The sequence below is a fragment of the Carassius carassius genome, chromosome 2 (assembly GCF_963082965.1).
Source record: "Carassius carassius chromosome 2, fCarCar2.1, whole genome shotgun sequence".
NCBI lineage: Eukaryota > Metazoa > Chordata > Actinopteri > Cypriniformes > Cyprinidae > Carassius > Carassius carassius.
In genome coordinates, this window is record NC_081756.1 from 44,371,325 (window position 1) to 44,387,043 (window position 15,719).

General features: G+C 38.1%; 1 protein-coding gene across 5 annotated transcripts in view; it reads left to right on the top strand.

Moving 5' to 3' along the window:
• The window catches only part of LOC132110560 (inositol 1,4,5-triphosphate receptor associated 1-like), a 33,163-nt gene extending 28,535 nt beyond the window's left edge, over nt 1-4,628 (top strand). For 3 of the 5 annotated variants that reach the window (XM_059517281.1, XM_059517274.1, XM_059517287.1), the window contains 6 exons: nt 57-106; nt 641-724; nt 914-981; nt 2,902-3,021; nt 3,597-3,728; nt 3,807-4,628. In XM_059517281.1, the coding sequence (XP_059373264.1) occupies nt 57-106; nt 641-724; nt 914-981; nt 2,902-3,021; nt 3,597-3,728; nt 3,807-4,011 (659 nt within the window). In that variant the 3' untranslated portion in view covers nt 4,012-4,628. The remainder of the gene's footprint in view (nt 1-56; nt 107-640; nt 725-913; nt 982-2,901; nt 3,022-3,596; nt 3,729-3,806) is intronic. The other 2 variants (XM_059517305.1, XM_059517297.1) reach the window with 2 other exon arrangements.
• The last annotated feature ends 11,091 nt before the right edge of the window (nt 4,629-15,719 follow it).

Below are 15,719 nucleotides of genomic sequence, written 5' to 3' on the forward strand. Positions count from 1 at the left end.
TCCCCCCCAAGACATACCTGCTTATGTTTCATCTCTTACTTATGTGTTTCATACAGAGGATGGTGTTCCACGTCCATTTAGACCCTCGGTTGTGCAACTGGGAAGGGTAGGCACAAATCTGTGGCTTTTAATATAGCCCAAGCTGCATTTTCAGCATTCTTCAATGTCACATGATCCTTCAGGAATCATTCTAGTATGCTGATTTGGTGCTCAGGAAACATTCCTTGCTATTATCCGTGAAAAATAAATGAATAATAATCTAGCTGACCCCAAACATTTGAAGTTTTGTGGATGGCTTCGAAGCTTGAACTCAAACATGGACTAAAAACAGCAAATGTTGGTTTCTTTTACTTCTGTGGTCCTTTAGAAAACATTAATAATGATGCAAAATAACATCAAACACCTTTTTAATCTTCAGAGAATCATCTCTAGAATCATTTATTGCCCAAAATATGGTTATTTCATATATGATTGCTGGACCTAAGGTGCCGCAAACATCCTTTTAAAATCCTGTATTTTTAATATTGTACCAAAAACATCCATATCAGAGATAAGAGAAGCAGAGAACCTGACTATCTACGGATAAAATGTTTTCATGTGAAGTATTTCATTTCAGACAGTGTGTCCTTGTGTCTCTAAGGCTTCGCCCAGACGAAGACTCAGTGTGGCTGTTGTTACCAGGCCTAATCTACCGAACATCCCCGCTGGCCCACTTTCTGCGCTGGTGAGTCCTATCTCACATACTCATGTTGTAGCCTGTCACCAGCCAGATGTAATTAATGATGTTTTATTTTTAAGTTTTCTACATGTGGCATTTTATCGAGATGACTAGATGATGTCAAAGCCATTCATCAAAATGAGAGCTTGTGGTTTTTTGTTTTTACTTGATTGTATTCTTCTGTTGTTTTTTTAGTGTGAGGTGAACACTATTAAGAATGGCAGTTCCTCAGACCCCACACAACAAGATGTGCCTGACAAATCGTAAGTGATTGCCTTTCTCGACTCCTTGCCTTTGCCGCCACATTCCTCATAAACTATGTACATGAGCACACGTCCATCAAGTAATGCTTTGGAACTTATTTCACCTCAGTTTGCTTAAAACTATGGAAGACTTATAAGATATGGGACTGGAGAATGTTGTATTTTTGCATGGCAGAAACACTCTCAATGTTTAAGGCTTCTAAAAGGGATTTTTGCAGTGAAGCCATAGAAAAGCCATTTTTGGTTCCCCAAAGTACCTTTCAGTCAACAGGTATTAAAAGAACCATTTTTATTCATTACACTTCCCAGTATTATATTTGCTGAAATAAACCCAATGCTTGTTTCTTAGTGATTCTGGGGTGCTGATTCTAAAAATAATGCTTGTTCAGTTGTGGCACATCACACTTTCCCACAAGATATTATGTGCATTTATTAGCATTTCTGATTTCAACAACCATTTGTTTCGTGAAGGCTTGTTTTATCATTTAATCACAAGAAAAACTGCCACAAAAATGTGATTCCTATTCTTCTATGAGCCAGTTTACAACGATTTGTTCAGTTCAGATGATTTTCATATGTATGAATGATTCTGAAAACATAATTTTATGCCTATTCCTGATTTTGAGAAATGTCATCAAATATGTGACAGAAGAAAATGCTAAGTGACCCAAATGTTTTTTGCTACATCTGTGTTTTATCTGTCCAAACAGTGACAGATTTTGTAAAAAAAAAAAAAAAAAGCTTTATAAACTTGTTTATGTAAAGTACTTTGACATTAAATGGAGTAGTTGAACATATTTATCCACTCTTTAAATACTTCTTTTCGAAATTTCTGACATTTGACCGGTTGACACTTTAGTTAACTAATTTAGCTATTAACTATTAACTAACTATTACTAAGACGTTTGCCTTAATAAACTCATAATTTGCTGCTTATTAATAGTAAGGTAGCTATTAAGTTCAGGTATGGAATAGGATAAAGGGATCTAAAATATGCACATGCAGAATAAAGCATTAATATTTGCTTCATAAGTACTAATAAACAGCCAATATGCTAGTAATGCTAATAAACAACTAGTTAATAATCAAAATGGGTCCCTAAACTAAAGTGTTACAGACTGCTTTTGTTAGTGTATTATAGCTGATAATATAGACTTTTTATATATTTTTATGAAAAAGACTGAATGTGATGTACATTTGTACTGATATTTCTAAACTAAGCATTATTTTAGGTAATATATTTTTTAACTTTGAGCATCCAATTTTTATAATATTAGGCTTTTATTTTGCAAATAACCATCAAAGTCATCTAAATAACTTTTTTCTATTGTAAAGAACCTTTTGTGCAGTTGAAAGTTTGCATGGCTGTTAAAGTTTCTTGAAGAACCTTTATTTTTAAGAGTGTGGCCCTTTTGGAAGATTATAACTTACCTTCTAGTTTTTTCCATGTGCTTAAAATAGCACAAGAATCCCACCCGAATTCCCATCTGCAGTCACTTTTACATCCTATTTTGTGATTAGATCTAAACATTTGGAAAGGACGGTTTGACAAAAACCAGTCATCAGTGTCTGACTCTACAGTTTTAGAAAGAAAAGGCAAAGAGCTTGTCATCAGACTTTAAACTCAAAGACAGACAATAACAATCTGGGAGCATGTGTGTGCTATTCTAAAGCACGTGATGTTTAAAGACCTTCCAACGGACATGTTTAAATATCTCATGTCTCACTTCTGTCAGAGCTGCAGTGGCATGTGTGCCATGTTCCTTTCTGTGGTATTTCTCTCCATTAAGGCAGAGGTTTTTATTGTTATTACACGTGGTTATGAACAGAGAGAGACAGTTCTGCAGTTTGCACACATCTGCGTAATGGTAACTTTTTTATTACGCCATTTCTGTCTCTTTTTCCCTATGTGATACAAAGCAGTGGAAACTCTCTGACGGAGCAGGAAAGTGAAGCAACGCCAACCAAAGTCGCCTGCAGTTCAGAAAAGATTACAGAAGAGATCAAAGCCAAGATTGAAGAAGAAGCGTATAAAAAAGGGTAACAGCCTTGGCACTACTGAACGCTTAAATAAATCTGTGTGACCGTGCACATGAAACAACAGACACTTAAGTCTGTTTAGATGACTAGTTATATTGACGAAGTTGTATAATTGCAAAGGTAACGATCTTTGGGAAACATTGGTGACCAACATTGTAGGATTCTTTCTTCCCAATATTCAGATTAGTTGTCAACAGCTATGGGTTTTTCCAAAGGGTTATTTTTAAACAATATACTCCTGTCCTAAATATGTTGTTACAACCTTTATAGCACTACATTATTTCAACCCTGTATAAGACTTGAGTACGACAAATTGTGACTTGATGTTGTTTGTATATGTATAAAAAAAACAATTAAAATTACAGTTTACAAAAACAGCATTTATTTCCAAATGGTTGATACTCACATCCTTTGAATTTAATGTTTCATTTTTAAATTTTGTATGTGTAAGTTTTAATAGACATTCTTGAGAATGATCTTGTGTAATCACAATTTTTTCAAAGCTTTTAAGAAGGTTTTAGAAGGGACCTTGTGCTTCTACTGTATATTAATAAAGGAAATCAACTTCACTGCAGATACCAGGAAGGACTTAAGAGGTTTAAAGAACTTCAAGAGCTGAAGGAGGAGGAAGAGAAAGCCAAAGAGAAGCAGAAGGACTCTGAGGAGGAAGCAAGAGGAAATATTGATAAAGACATGAAGACTAATAGGTATCTGACTTCAAAGTGTTTGCCTGTCAAATCATTGTCAGTGAATTAGTTGTCATGTTGTTTTTTATCCTATTGCAGCAGGTTTGAGGAGGCATTAGAGGTTTTTGACCGGATTTTCCCAAGATTCTTCCAAAGAAATCGAGTGCTTTGGATCGTCCTCACTCTGTTTTTCACTTCACTCATACTTGTCAATGCCATAAGCTTCTTCAGTAACTGCTACAGTGAGAGTGGAGACACCCCTGCAGAGAAGTCCCCGTCCCGGGCAAGAAGTTTTTCGGACTGAATGTGGGGTCGAAGACACCTGCCTCAGAATGACATTATTTTCTTCCATCATGGAGAGACAGATCAAGGGAATTCTGCTGGCAATTTCTTTAACAAGCAGCTCATATTGTTTCTCCAGTCTTTCACACTGCATTTAGTAAATAGCAGAACTACTTGTTATTGTTTAGGGACCAAGTGTGCTTAGATGAGAAATCAGATTTGCTTTGTAAACTAAATAGATACGTTTTAATACTTGAGGTTGGGAAAGTTGGGATTTCTTGTTATTGCGGAGAAACATTTGATATAAGATTATACCACTCGAACCTTATGATTAAACTTCTCAGGTTTTGTGAAATATATATTTGATATATTAAAACAATATTTAATAGAAAATTTGGTACAGTATGTTTTGTTTATGTTGTTTATTTGAATTGACATTCCAAGGTAGATCCTAAAGTGCAATATTTTGCAACTGGTTGTGTGGGGTTGTGCCTTCAGAGCACTGGTTTTAATAATACATAATTTTTCACAATTTTGAAGAGCACTTTTAACTAGCATGAAAGAATTCATATTTTGCACATGTGTGCTTGTGTTTACTGTTATGCCACTTCACCTTGTAATAAAGGTGTTTGAAAAACACTTGTGGTTGTTTCTAGAGTACACGTGCTATGCAATGCGTGGTAGAAAATTAAACCTATTTCTTATTACAATTAATTGTACCATAAGACCTGAAACCTGAAACATTTTGACATTTGTCTTATGACTTTTATCCCATAATAATAAGAATGACTTCTTATGTCATAATGACAACTTAGTATCTCATAATTTCAAATCTCATCAAAAAAATTTTATGTAATAATTTTACCAAAGCATTTTTTACTTATGTGGTGGAAATTGGCTTTCATAATGATCAGTCATGTGTTTGACACTTTATGCTTTTTTCTCTCTCTCTTTTTACTTTTTATATCATAGTTATGGAAATTAGGCTTCCATTGTGATTAGCTTATCTCATAATTTATATATTTTTTTTTACTTTATCTGCATTTTGGACTTTTTATGATGGAATTATGGCTTCTTATCAAATATTTTTTTACGTCATAAGACTTAGTATTTCATAATTGAATTTCTATCTAATTTTCAATGCATGTTAAATCGAAGTTTTATCTCATTTTCAATGCATGTTAGAATTTTATCTCATTTAACTTTGTCATTTTTTAGGACAATCAAGACTTTTGGCAACAAAAAAAAAAAATATTTCTCCAGTAAGTTCAAAAATTTCTGTGATAAAGAGTTGAAAATCCACTTTTTTTTGGAAAATATGCTAATTTTCCACTCCCCTAGAGTTAAACAGCTGAGTTTTATCATTTTCAAATCAGCCGATCTGCGGGTCTGGTGGTAGCACTTTTAGCTTAGCTTAACATTGGTCATTGAATCTAATTAGACTGTTAGCATCTCGCTCAAAAATGACCAAAGTTTCTATATTTTTCTTATGTAAAACTTGACTCTTCTGAAGTTACATCATGTACTAAGACTGATGGAAAATGAAAAGCCACAATTTTATAGGATGGCTGGGAACTATTCTACTATACTACTCTCACTCTGGCGTAATAATCAAGGAACTTTTCTGCCGTACCCATGAGTCCAGAAGGCGCATATATTATGAATCACCTGAAAATAGTCCCTAGCTAGTTTTTGTAGTTGCAGGATTAGCAGAGTTGCTGGCTTGTTATTTTCTCTTTATTGGGACAAAAGGTTCTTGACAGGTTTCATATATTTCAAAGTATCGTCAGCACAATCTTGCACTTGACACAGTATTAACAAATATTACTCAAATAAAATATGTACTTTCCAAAGAAATTTGTACATTTTTTTTTAAGTCTGGCAATGAGATGATGATGTTGTATCAGTGTCTTTATGTGTTTGCATTAGAGACACGATTTGCCGGAATAAGTGGGATAGAGCTGCTCTGTCTGCATTCTATCAAACAAAGTAAGATGGACATCAGCCCATTAATAAGCAAGCAGAAGGGAACAGGAGGAAAATGTCCATTTAAAAGAGCAAAGCCAGACAAATGACACAGAAGATTTAAGCTCATCGTCTATTTAGAAGCCACCTTCATAAAAAGTCCATTCAGATTTATTTGATAGTCGTCATTGACTTGCTTTTACTGCAAATCCCCCTTCTGCAAATCGATTAATGTTTTAAAGTCAGGCAAAATACTACAGACTCTGACTTAATTGGCTATGTCATAGAAATTCAAAGAAATTTTGTAATATTACTGAATAATTCTGGCTATTGGGTTATACCAAAACAAAAACTTTGACATATCTAAATGAATATTCACAATACTCAATGTTTGCTTAATGCCACACATATGTCAATAGAATCCCTCAAAGAAGTATTGTGACTGCTCAAATAAGACATTTGCTTGTCTCCTGCTTAAACTATTCTATCAAGAAAAAGACCCCAGTAATTTCACATATACATCCTCTTGTAATACACAGATTCAGGGGCAGAAGGTCAGATTTAAACAGGTTTAATTTAAAAACAAGTATATGGATAATACTGGAGAGAGGCAGGTGAGAGAGTCCGGAGGAACCGTTGAGCAGGGTTTGGATGACTGGATTGGATATGGCTGTACTCCGTAGTGCCGGTGGGGTGACCAGAATGGAGGATTCATTGCACACACCTCAGGTGTAATGCAAGAGAGGTCATCTTGGAGGAGGGATTGCTGGAGGCACACAGGTGGAACGATGGAGGAACACTGGAGAAACACAGGAGTTTAGGGCTGACAAAGAGGTAAGTAGCGAGGTTAGTAGTCAGCCAATCTAAGTAGCTTGTAACAGATAGGGTTCCATATTGAAGTTACAAAATCGGACAATGGACTAGACTGAGGTGTGTGCTTATATGTGGTGCTGGTGAGTTGATTAGGTAATCGTGATCAGGTGCTGATGATTAGTACTTGGAGGGGGTGCGTTGTGATTGGCTGAGTGGTGAGCCTGACTGACTTGTGACACCTCTAGTGTTTAGAAGAAATCTCACACTTATATTGTACAATATATCAGTATATCAGAGTATATCAGTCAGAAGTCTCATCAGTTTCTTCCAAGATCAAATTATATTATTTTATGTACTCATAATATTCATGCAAACCTATTTCGACAATGTGATATTAAACATCTTTGATAAATCATAATCATAACATATACGATATACAAATATAAGAAAATTATGAGATAAAAATTCATAAAAGTGAAATTTTTTGATGACTTCTTAGAATTTCGACTTCTCTACAGATTGTTTTTCTCATAATTACGACATTTTTTTCTCATAATTGTAACTTTATAATATCTTATGATTTCACTTTTTATGTAAAAATTTTGATTGTATCTCATAGTTATGAGCTGGTATCTCATAATTCCAACTGTTTATGTCATAACTATGACGTTTTTCCCTATGTAATCAAAAATATGTTTCCATGGTAATCAATTTAGCTCAGAATTTTATGCCATAATTTTTATCTCATCATTTTGACCATTTATATCATCATGGTAATTTACAAAAGCATAATTTAATTTTTTCTTATGTGGTGGAAATAGGTTTCCATCAGTTTACCTCATAATTTGGAATTTGTGTGTCATAATAAATTTTTTTGCATCTTATAATTTTGGCTTTTTTGTTCCAGTGTTCCTGTGGCTCAGTAGTAGAGCATTGTGTTAGCAGAGCCAAAGGTTGTGGGTTCAATTCCCAGGGGACATGCATTCTGGTAAAAATAAATATATATCCTGAATGCACTGTAAGTTGCTTTGGATAAAAGTGTCTGCTAAATGTGTATAATTATAACTTTTTTGCTGGAAATGGACTTCCATAGTGATTGGTTGTCTCAGGAAGTTTAGGAGAAAGATCTTAGACAAAATTGAAATGTGATATAAAAGAAAAGAGAGAAAGAGTGCCTGGAACAGTCCTCTGGCGTCTGGATTTCCCACCATAGGTTATGGATTTCTACTATACTTGCTATGACACAAAGGATGGAAATGTTTGACTGTGTGGTGCAGTGCGTCAGCAGGTCCTCTGTCATGACTCATGAAGAGCACGGTCCCTCAGCAGAGATGCCAGCGCACCTCCTGTTTCCTCTTCCCCACTGCAACAGCTTGATCATGACAGTTTGTACGAGTCATTTACGCCCCTCTACGCACAGGCCGCACCCCTGGGGAGTTTAGCCTTCCTATAACCTCTCCACTTGGCACTCAGGCACACATCCCCGATCGCACTTTGCTCAGAGACTCAGAAAGAGCAAGAGTCTGGATGAGGATGTTGAAGATGATGATGCTTTTCAGTGGTTTATTCATGTCTAGCCTAACTTTTGACATCCATTTGGTAAAGATAGGTCCCACATGGGCATTTATTTATCTGGGGATGTATAGTATTTGTTTTCATCACATATTTGACTGAATTTTTGACTGCTTATAAATAATATTAATTTGAGAAAAATTAGACTGTGAACTAAGTATTCTATTTCTTTTTTCTTACTCTTATGAACCGTGAACCCTAAACAAGCAATCTATGGGGAGCTTCCATTGGAAATCAGTATGCCTTAAATGCGTCAGCAGCCAGACATCTTTGTGAGCATCAAGCACAAGTAGCAGACGCTCAGAAACACGGTCTGGAGAATTTTTTTTTGAAGCTTTGATTGTGTTTACAGTGTGCAATATAACATGTGTTCATGTTTTGTGTATAAAAAAACACAGTATTTTCCACAAAATTCACTTATCTATATACCTACCAATGTTTTCACTGTCTTAAAAATGGGCTGATGACTTCCTTGTTCTATGAAGTCCCTCCTTGAGAAATATGTAACGAGTTCTGATCGTGCGTTAAGCTGCTGTCGAATCACAACACAGGAACCGCTGGCACAATCAGAACTCGTTACATATTTCTATATTACATATAGTCCAAAACTAGTTTTGAGAAGCAAGTGGACAGGATTTGTTTTGAAAACCTGGCAACCCTGATCTGAACGCATGTGCTGGAGATGTACTTCTAATCACAGAATGCCTTTACTGACAAGATGCGCATGAAAATCGCATTCGTTTTTTTGCACAGCCCTACCATCTAGTTAACAAAGCTAAACAGCGTTGCCGTTTGTGTAATAAGTTAAAGAAATTGTTAAATGCACCAACTTAAATAATAAAATACACTTACCGGTTGTGGTCCATAAACAACACCTTCTCCAGACAAAGAGGGAACTGATCCATCTTTCAAGAATAATCTTTGTGCGAATCCAGCATTAAACTGATTGAGATTGAGGAAGCTGTCCTCAGCAAAATTGTTACAGACACGCCAGGTTCCACCTCCTACCAATCACAGCGCACTCCCTCACCTGAATACTAATGACTCCCACCTGATCCTCATCCACCATCAATCACCGCAGCACTAAAAATACCACACACACGCACTCAGTCAGCGTCCGGTCTCGTTCGCAACAAGGTCTTACCTGAATGCAAACTCTAAGGACTAACTCTATCTCTACTTACCTCTCTCTCTACTTACCTCTCTCCAGCAATCTCCAGAAGCTCCCAGTCTTCATTATGCGTGTGTGTGGTACACCCTCTTCCTCCAGCGTCAAAACCCTTCATCTACGTAAACATTCTTCACAGCCTCCAGCACCATCACTTTACCCAGCACTACCCGCTCCTCCCGCTTGTGCCTCAATAAACTGTGTTTCTGTTACCCACAGCCTCCTGTACTGGTATTCCGTAACATAAGACCGGACCAATACCGATCGGCACAAGCATGAGCCTCACGGACCCCTTCCAAGACCTGGTCGACTCTTTGCGTTGGACACTCACCACTCTACCCACATCCCCAAAACCTGCGAGCACTTCGACCGACAACTCAAGCACTTCCTCACCTGCCGTGCACGCAAGTCCCATGGCCAAGCCGGCGCCCTACTCTGGTTCGGCGGAGGATGGCAGCGGATTCCTGCTCCAATGCTCGCTGGTCCTGGAGATGCAACTGCACTTATACCCTACCGAAAGATCTAAGGTGGCCTTCCTGATATATCAATTGCAAGGTAAAGCTCTTCAGTGGGCCGATTCAGTTTGGACACAGAATAACCCAGTTATCCAGTCTTATTCTAGCTTCATCTACCATTTCCGAGAAGTTTTTGGCAGACCAGCTTGGGACTATTGGTGAGAAGCTTTATAACTTGAAACAGGGAAAAAATGTCTGTCAATGAATATGCTCTTCAGTTCAGGACTCTAGCGGCCACCAGCAGATGGAATGAGCAGGACTTGCTGACTACCTACCGTCAGGGATTGGAACCTCGAGTGCGGTTGCATCTCACTGCATACGAGGACACCATCAGGCTATAACGGATCATTCAACTCTCCATCTGCTTCGCCACCTGTATGCAGTCATGCCTCGAAGAGCACCAGGGCCAGGCGAATTCTAACTCGCCCTTACTGCCGACCAGAGGCCGTCAGCTCCCCAGAACTAGCAAGCGAGCCAATGCTTGTCGATTTCTATCGACTCTCTTCCAGTTTCCACCCTCCTCTATTCTCGGTCAGCCGGCAACTTCATCTCCGGTGCCCTCTGCTGTCAACTCAAATTCGCTACCACGGCAACACCGCCAGCCTACCAGATCCACACAATAACTGCAAAGCCTTTGAGTCGAAGATGTGTGCGTCATAGTGTGGGTCCTATTACCCTTCAAACTGGACTACTCCATCAAGAGGAGATCCACCTGCTGGTTCTGGAGGAATCCACTGCTGACATTATCCTAGGGCACCCGTGGTTGGAGCAGCATAACCCAGTCATCTTGTGGAAGACGGGCGAAGTACTGAAGTGGGGTGACTCCTGTTTCCAGGCCTGCATCACTGGTTGTCCTGTCCCAGCCAAACTTTCCCAGGCATCTCTTTTAGTATGTACCACCTCCATCGAGAGCCTGGTGGAAAACCAATCCATCTCCCTTCTGACCTGTTACGCGCCCCTTCAGTGACGTATTCTGCCCCAAACGGGCCTCCAAGCTGCCTCCACATCGGCCGCGGGACTGTGCCATCGATCTGCTTCCAGGTTAACCATTGCCTAAAGGAAGGATATATCCCCTTTCCATCCCGGAGGAGAAGGCCATGGAGGAGTACATCAAGGAGGTGCTGGCTCAGGGTTACATTCGCCCATCTACCTCCCCTGCTGCTTCCAGTTTCTTTTTTGTGAAAAGACGGTGCTGCCTACGTAGTTCGAGACATCCTGGACTCCCGATGGCGTGGTGGACAACTTGAGTACCTAGTGGACTGGGAAGGATATGGTCCAGAGGAATGCTCATGCAACGACATCCTGGATCTGAACCTACTAAACACCTTCCACTCCAGTCATCTCAACAGACCAGCTCCTAGAGGAAGAGGACGTCCACCACGTTGTCGGGGGCCTCGCCCCTCAGGAGCGGGCCGTGGGGAGGGGGGTACTATTACAGACACGCCAGGTTCCACTTCCTACCAATCGCAGCGCACTCCCTCACCTGAATACTAATCACTCCCATCTGATCCTCATCCACCATCAATCCTCGCAGCACTACAAATACCACACACACGCACTCAGTCAGTGTCCAGTCTCGTTCGCAACAAGGTCTTACCTGTATGTTAACTCTAAGGAATAACTCTATCTCTACTTACCTCTCTCCAGCGATCTCCAGAAGCTCCCAGTCTTCATCATGCGTGTGTGTCATACACCCTCTTCCTCCAGCATCAAAACCCTTCATCTACGGATCCATTCTTCACAGCCTCCAGCACCATCACTTTACCCAGCACTACCCGCTCCTCTGCTTGTGCCTCAATAAACTGTGTTTCTGTTACCCACAGCCTCTTGTACTGGTATTCCGTAACAAAAATGTGCTAACAAATATGTGAATGCATGGCTAGTGAATAAGTCCTATTGATTGAAAATTAATTCCTGGTCTTATTTATTATACACAGTTTAATTCTGTTTAACTCTATCTACATATTATTAATACAAATACAACTTTTTAATACATTTTTAATGTGCTCCTTTCCAAGTTTTTGTGTCAACTGACATCAAATCAACACAAACTGTTAGTGTGCTAAGGAATCAGATTGGTTTCCTATGAAGACCAAGGATGTGGTAAATGAACAGTGGAAGTTAGTGGGATGAAATGGCAAATGCTTGATCAAGCCAAACGTAACTGTTGAGATTTGTTTGATTTTCTTGTCTGTTATGTAACAAGCCTGAATCGGTTCTGTTTGCAGATTTTGAGGCACAAAACCAGGCTTCCACTGACAACAAGAAAGCCAATCGCAGCACATTCAACTGTTTTTCCCCACTTCTCATGCTGGAGTTCATCTGAGGAAAACCCCATCGTCTTCGCTCAGTTCTCCTTCTTCCTCTGTTCCTCCTTCACTCTCTCACAGTCCCTCTGTTTACCACATGGATGATGAAGGGAAACTTTTGCCCATGAGTGAAACCCCAGTTTAAGGTATGATTCTGCTATTCATTATTTGACACACTTATATTTCATGTAATCCCAGATGCTTGATAGAATTTACTGTTTTCTCTTTTCTGATTTGCAGCTGTTCCAGCTGCCTTTCTGATCACAATCACCTTCGCAGTCATGCTTTCTGTATTTCTAGCTTTTTACTATTTCAAAACTTAAGTTATGTTCTTCTGTTTAACTTTATCCAGATGTTTTCAAATATTAAAATAAGCTTTGAACCTTTTTTTTCGAAGTTTAAAATCTAATAATTATACAAGCATGTTTTAAACATGTCCACTCATATATGTTCAGTCAGATCACTAGCTTAATAAAAGCGGTCAATATGCTTAAATTGGTAGCCAAAGTCTACCCCATATGTGCTTCATCCATCCATAGCAGTATAAAGTCTAAGACGACTGCCATATCAGTTAGTTCGACATAAACAACATAAAAATGAAGAAATACACCTTAAAATACACATTTACTTACTGTGAGGTTGATCAATGATTGCTGAACTGTCTCTGAACTACAGGAACAGATCCTGCAGGACACAGTGAGATAGCGAGCAGCAGGAGGAGTACATTGAGACAGAGGTTTGGGAGCACTAGTAAGAAAGACCTACAGAATCCACAGTAAGTGCATGTGGAGGAGAACGAGGAAGGAAACAACAACATCAGTTCTACAGACCAGTACTGACACTTCTCTGTAATTATCGAGACATCATGCGATGGCTGAGACTGAAGAGGTTGTGTGTGTCACTATGTTGTAGTTTTGTAACAAACAAACAAACAAAAAAATTAAATAAAACTAAAACAACCAAGACTGATGTGTGTATGTCATGGTTCTGCCTTCATGTCCTGATTTTTCTCTAGTCTTGTGGCAGGATCATGACAGGCCCATGTTTTCTGTACAAGCACATGGCCTTGTCTTTGGGCCATGTGCTTGTGTTGTCTCGTTTCCTTGCCCCGCCCCCCTTGTTACCCTAGTTTTGTCATCATTGATTTACCTGTTCCACCTGTTGTGTTCATTAGTAGCCTCCCTTTATAACCTCGTGTGTTTCTCTGTCCCTTTGTCGGTTCATTGTCAAACTTTGTCTAATATTGTCAAAGACTGTCTAACATTTCGTGTCAATCTATGTGAGATCTGTCTGTGAGTACGTCTATTGAAAGTCTTGTCTAAGTAGAAGTGTGATCCTGTTTTTGTTATAGTGTTTTGTCAAGTGTTAGTCTAGTTTATCTTTCGTCAGTTTTGCCCTTGTTTTGCCCCCTCGTGGGTTTTGTTTTCCTGTTTTGTGTACAATAAACTGTGTTGCAGTGACTACTGTCTGCATTTGGGTTCATCCTCCACCCACCCGCATAACAGTGTATTTATATGTAAGCTGGCTTCTGATTATGCTGTTTTTTGACAATTATTTTATTACATTAAATAGTTTCCTGATTTTGCTAAATGGACTTTTAATTCAAATGGATAGTTCTGAAAACAATACAAAGTGTTACTTTGCGTGTACTGGTTTATATTCATTCAAAAAGTTTGAAACAAATTTACTTTTATTCATCAAGGACACCTTCAATTGACTGATCAAAGATAATGTTTATAAAAGAAGCACCAGTGCTGCATTTATTTTATGAAAATACAGCATTTTAATATACTTTAAAATTAAGTTCCTTTCATGTTATGGAAAGAATGTGTCGCTTGGGTATATTAGTAGCATAGCCAAAAATACATTTTATGGGTCAAAATTATTGATTTTTCTTTTATGCAAAAAATCATTAGGACGTTAAGTAAAGATTATGTTCCATGAAGACATTTTTGTAAATTTCCAACTTTTTGATTTGTAATATGCATTGCTAAGAACTTTCCTTTACATTTAGTCATTTAGCAGACGCTTTTTTTCAAAGTGACTTACAAATGAGGACAATGGAAGCAATCAAAATCAACAAAAGAGCAATAATATATAAGTGCTATAACAAGTCTCAGTTAGGTTAACACAGTACATGTAACAAGGGCTTTTAAATAATATAATAAAAAGAAAACAGATAGAATAGAAAAAGAATAGAGCAAGCTAGTGTTAGAGGTCTTTTGTTTCTGCTTTTGTTAATTGTATAATAAACGAAAAGGAAACCGAAAGAATACGAAAAGATTAGAAAGCTAGTTAGAATTTTTTTTTTTTTTTTTAAGAATTGAATTAGAATAGTGAGTGCTAAAGTTAGAGGGCCAAATAAAGATGGAAGAGATGGGTTTTTAGCCGATTCTTGAAGATGGCTAAGGACTCGGATTGAGTTGGGCAGGTCATTCCACCAGGAGGAAACATTTAATTTAAAAGACCGTAAAAGTGACTTTGAGCTTCTTTGGGATGGCACGATCAAGCGACTTTAACTTGCGGAACGCAAGCTTCTAGAGAGCACATAAGTCTAAAGTAATCAATTTAGGTGAAGGGGTGCAGAGCCAGTGGTATTTTTGTAGGCAAACATCAATGCCTTGAATTTTATGCGAGCAGTCCTGTCTTGGCAAGGTTGACCTGAAGGTGATGTTCCTTCATCCAGCAAGAAATGTCTGTTAGACAAGCTGAGATGCGAGCAGCTACCGTCAGATCATCAGGATGGAAAGAGAGGTAGACTTGAGTGTCATCAGCATAGCCGTGGTGTGAACAGCAATGTTTCTGAATGACAGAACCTAATGATGCCATGTAGACAGAGAAGAAAACTGGTCCAAGAAATGAGCCCTGAGGCACCCCAGTAGTTAGATGTTGCGACTTACATACATCACCTCTCCAAGATAACTTTAAATGATAATAAATTTAAAGGAAATTTTTCTCAATATTTATTTATTTATTATTAAAATAAATATTCAGGTATTGTTTCTCTGCCAAATATTGTCCTATCATAACACACCATACATCAATGGAAAGCTTATTTATTTAGCTTCGATATGGTGTTTAAATCTCAATTTTGAAAAATGTATCTGGTTTTGCCATGTATGCCTGGTTTTGTAGTACAGGGTCACATAAGAGTATGGAATTGATGTGCAGGAAAAGATTACATGACAAAGTAGGACATTAATGAAAAGCACACAAAAAACAGAGATAACTTATTTCCTAAATTACTTTTTTTTTGCCACTTACAAAATTGTTTTACACACAAACCATAAAAAAAGAAAAGAAAAAAATTAACTGGATCAAAGCTGCATTTTGATTTTTTTCAAAGTTAATTCAAAGAATAAACATGCAGGCCTCAGAAAAACATACA